This window comes from Rhinolophus sinicus, linkage group LG03 (genome assembly GCF_036562045.2).
Source record: "Rhinolophus sinicus isolate RSC01 linkage group LG03, ASM3656204v1, whole genome shotgun sequence".
In the NCBI taxonomy this organism is placed as follows: Eukaryota; Metazoa; Chordata; class Mammalia; order Chiroptera; family Rhinolophidae; genus Rhinolophus; species Rhinolophus sinicus.
This window is the reverse complement of record NC_133753.1, coordinates 78930068-78933989: the sequence shown is the minus strand read 5'-3', so window position 1 is coordinate 78933989 and position 3922 is coordinate 78930068. Positions and strand designations below refer to the sequence as shown.

The window sequence follows — 3922 nt, the reverse complement described above, 5'->3', positions numbered from 1 at the left end:
AAAATGGGACATTTTGGATGATGAAATACTCTGATTCATGGAGCATTATCAAAACACTACACATGAATTACCAATTTTCAAAGAAGTAACATAAAGCACTGATCAGGCTCCCCACCTGCCACAATGGAGGTGTGGTGGGAGGTGATGATGACAGAGAATCTTAACCTTCGTAAGCCTCACTTTCTTCTCTGTTTAAATACTTGCCTTTTTGAGATAAGAAATGATTTTCATATAAAGCTCATGGCATATAACAAATATTAGATAACTATCAGTTCCTTGACGTCTCTCCCTTGTTCCCCTCCCCAAGTGAGAAAGAACTGCTACTAGACTCTACAATGCTCTTTCCTCTTTCATTGATGATGCTGAAGGCACTTCATAATCTTATGGTGCTCTAGGGTTCCCATACTGTGGGGACAGAACCAGGAGTGCAGTTTCCAGGCTCTCGCCCTCACGTGGAAAGGTGCTGGCTCAGGTAGTAAGTAAATGGCCATCAACTGTGATTGGATGGCCATCAGCTGTAGCTAGTTGGCCGTCAGCTGTCACCAGTGAGCCATTGGCCACTAATATAAGTGCTGTGGCTATACTAGCAGCAAATGGGGGCTAGCAAGAAGATGGTGGCTGAGCTAGCAACCTCGGATTGCAAGAGGCAGACGCCGCCAGCAAGAATATAGTGGTATGACTCCCCTATCTATGGCTCCGTGGGTGTTCCTTTTTGGCCTCACCATATCCTGTGTTCTTATGTGGGGAGCGGGAGCTGAGACCCCGCAGGCTGCCCCACACGACAAATGGCACAGTGAGCAGGGTACGGTGCCAGCCAAAGCTCTCTGAAGTGCGGTGGAGCAGTTTGTGCATGAGTCTGAGGAAAACCAGGCGGAGCAGCTGCCGGAGAGCTGGACCCCCGTGGAGGGGTGGGAAGATGTGGACGGTTTGCCAACCAGCATAGGCCGAAGAAAGCAAAGGTTATTGTGGCCCTGTGGGCTGGGAAGTGCTTGCTGAGGCAGCCCAGATGCAGGACTTGTAGTCCCAGGAGGAAACGCTTGCTGAGTCCTCTGTGGGAAATGAGGGTGAGGTCAAGGTCGTCCCTCACCCCCAGGACAGCCCTGGCAAATGACTATGGACTATGGGGAATTGCCTTCCATCCCTAATTTAATGGACTGCTTGACTGTTTGCTTGGGAACATATGACCATGTAGTGGAACTGGAGGATGTTTGGTTTTGTGTCTTGACTACCCGCCATTGAGAATATGTAAGCACCTTGACTGTGAGTCGCTGTTGTTCCAGCAGGGTACCCTGAGAGGCCCAGAGAGACTGGCAGTGCCCTGAGAGCCCTGGCTGAGTCCAGGAAGTGTGGCTGTGCCCAGAGAGAGTGGCAATGCCCTGAGAAACCTTGGCTGTGCCTGGGGAGACCAGTGGTACCCTAAGAAGCCCAGGAAGTCTGGCTGTGCCCAGAACTACTGGTGGTGCCCCAAGAAACCCTGGCTGTGTCCTGGAAGACTGGTGGTACTGTAAGAAGTCCAGGAAGTCTGGCTGTGCCCAGAAGAACTGGTGGTGCCCCAAGAAACCCTGGCTGTGCCCAGAGAGCCTGGCTGTGTCCTGGATATTGCATTCACCTCCAAGCTCCTCGCACAGGGCCCCTTGCAGAAGACGCTTGTCACATAGATTGTGAGGCGAGACCCTGTAGGGGTGGAGTGTGGGGACAGAACCAGGAGTGCAGTTTCCAGGCTCTCGCCCTCACCTGGAAAGATGCTGGCTCGGGTAGTAAATGGCCATCAACTATGATTGGATGGCCATCAGCTGTGGCTAGTTGGCCGTTAGCTGTAACCAGTGAGCCATTGGCCACTAATATAACTGCTGTGGCTACACTAGCAGCAAATGGGGGCTAGCAAGAAGATGGTGGCTGAGCTAGCTTGGATTGCGAGAGGCAGATGCTACCAGCGAGAATATAGTGGTATGACTCCACTATCTATGGCTCCGTGGGTGTTCCTTTTTGGCCTCACCATATCCTGCGTTCTTATGTGGGGAGCAGGAGCTGAGACCCCGCAGGCCAGCCCACACGACACATACGAATATCAGTTCTTGCTGTTAGGTGCTGAGTGTTAGAAATACTAGGTAATAGCATTTGCTATATATAATTAACTTATGGGAGAAATCTGATTATAGCTCCCCATGATTACTAATTTACAGCAGTTGTTGTTACTTTGATTATTCAATTTCATTAGCAATGTTTGCCCTGACCAAGTCTTAGTCAAGTAAAACTGATTCTACATTGCCTCATTAAAGAAGTTGTGCCCATCAAGAAGGGTTCGACTTCTGGTTAACGTCTAAATAGAAGATTTTTAACCACCTAAATTGATTACTTAACAAAGTCAAAACATCCATTTCACATTCGTTTCGTTTGTAGTATTTCCTTTTTTGATGCTCCGATAAATCCGTTATTAATTCCTCGTACAAAATGAAAATACAGACCTTAGGGGAAATACCTGATTTCTGTTCTTGTAGAAATATTATGCTTGCCATATTGTCAGGTTGACTGTTACTATGCAAACATTACTATTTTAATTTCTATGTTTAACCTTTCTTTTGCTTCTTTTTTGTTGTTATTTTTAGTTTCTCACTCCACGAGTAATTATGGATCTGATTAACTCAACTGGTTACCTGCTCAATGGCTCTACCTTAGTAAGAAACACTCCTCACATTCCAGCTTCTGCCACAAAAATGATCATTGTCCTTTTTTTGTTCACATCATTTATAATTGGTACTATTACCAATGGTTTCTACCTATGGGTGCTAAAATTCAAGATGAAAAAGACTGTCAATACTCTATTATTTTTTCATCTCATTCTCTCATATTTTATTTCAACATTGATTCTCCCATTTTTAGCCATCTCCTCCCTTCAGAACAATCACTGGAGTTTTGGAACTATCATGTGCAAGGTCTTCACTAGCATTTTGTATGCAGGAATGTTTGCCTCTGTTTTCTTCCTCTCGGCCATCAGTGTTGATCGTTACCTTGTCACTCTTCACCCAGTGTGGTCACAGCTGCACCGAACCCCACGCTGGGCTTCCAGCGTCATCCTGGGAGTCTGGGTCTCTGCCATTGCCCTCGGCATACCCTATCTGGTTTTCAGGGAGACACATGATGACCATAATGGAACAGTGACCTGCCAAAATAACTACGCTGTGTCTACTAACGGGGAAAGCAAAAATATGCAAACATTAAAGAAATGGATTCACGTAGCCTGTTTCATCAGCCGCTTTTTGCTGGGCTTCCTTCTGCCTTTCTCCATCATCACCTTTTGTTATCGAAGAGTAGCCAACAAGATGAAAGAGAGGAGCTTAGTTAAATCCCACAAGCCCTTCAAAGTCATGATGACTGCCATTATCTCTTTTTTTGTGTGTTGGATGCCCTACTATGTATACCAGGGTTTAATTCTCACTAAGAACCAATCACTGCTTTCACAGTTGACGCTGATACTTGCCGTGATAACTACTTCTTTCAATACTGTCTTTTCTCCCACACTCTATCTATTTATTGGGGAGAACTTCAAAAAGGTTTTCAAGAAGTCCATTCTTGCTCTGTTTGAGTCAACATTCAGTGAAGATTATTCTGCAGAAAGGACACAAAACCGAAATTAAGATTTCTACATTTAAATTTAGGGTCCCAGAGCAAACATGAACTCTTAGTTACATCACCAGGTATATATCCTCTGATTTTGTATAATATAGTCCCTGTATTAGAGAGATATTGAGGCTGTATACTATAGTTAGATCTATGAATATTATTAAAAAGGCTGAAAGAAAGTAAGCAACAGGTGATGTTACAAATGTAATTTTTCCCCTTTTTTTATTGTGGTAAAATATATACAGTTGACCCTCAAACAACACGGTTTAGACTGTGCAGGTCCACTGATAGGCAGATCTTT

General features: G+C 45.1%; 1 protein-coding gene across 1 annotated transcript; it reads left to right on the top strand.

Moving 5' to 3' along the window:
- The first annotated feature begins 2627 nt into the window (after positions 1-2627).
- GPR33 (G protein-coupled receptor 33) lies at positions 2628-3635 on the top strand. Its single transcript, XM_019754529.2, has one exon. The coding sequence runs from the start codon at positions 2628-2630 to the stop codon at positions 3633-3635; it is 1008 nt and encodes a 335-aa protein (XP_019610088.2).
- The last annotated feature ends 287 nt before the right edge of the window (positions 3636-3922 follow it).

What these genes read in the sequence shown, in the direction of transcription:
- GPR33 (XM_019754529.2), top strand. Translation starts at nt 2,628, where the DNA reads ATGGATCTGATTAACTCAACTGGTTACCTGCTCAATGGCTCTACCTTA.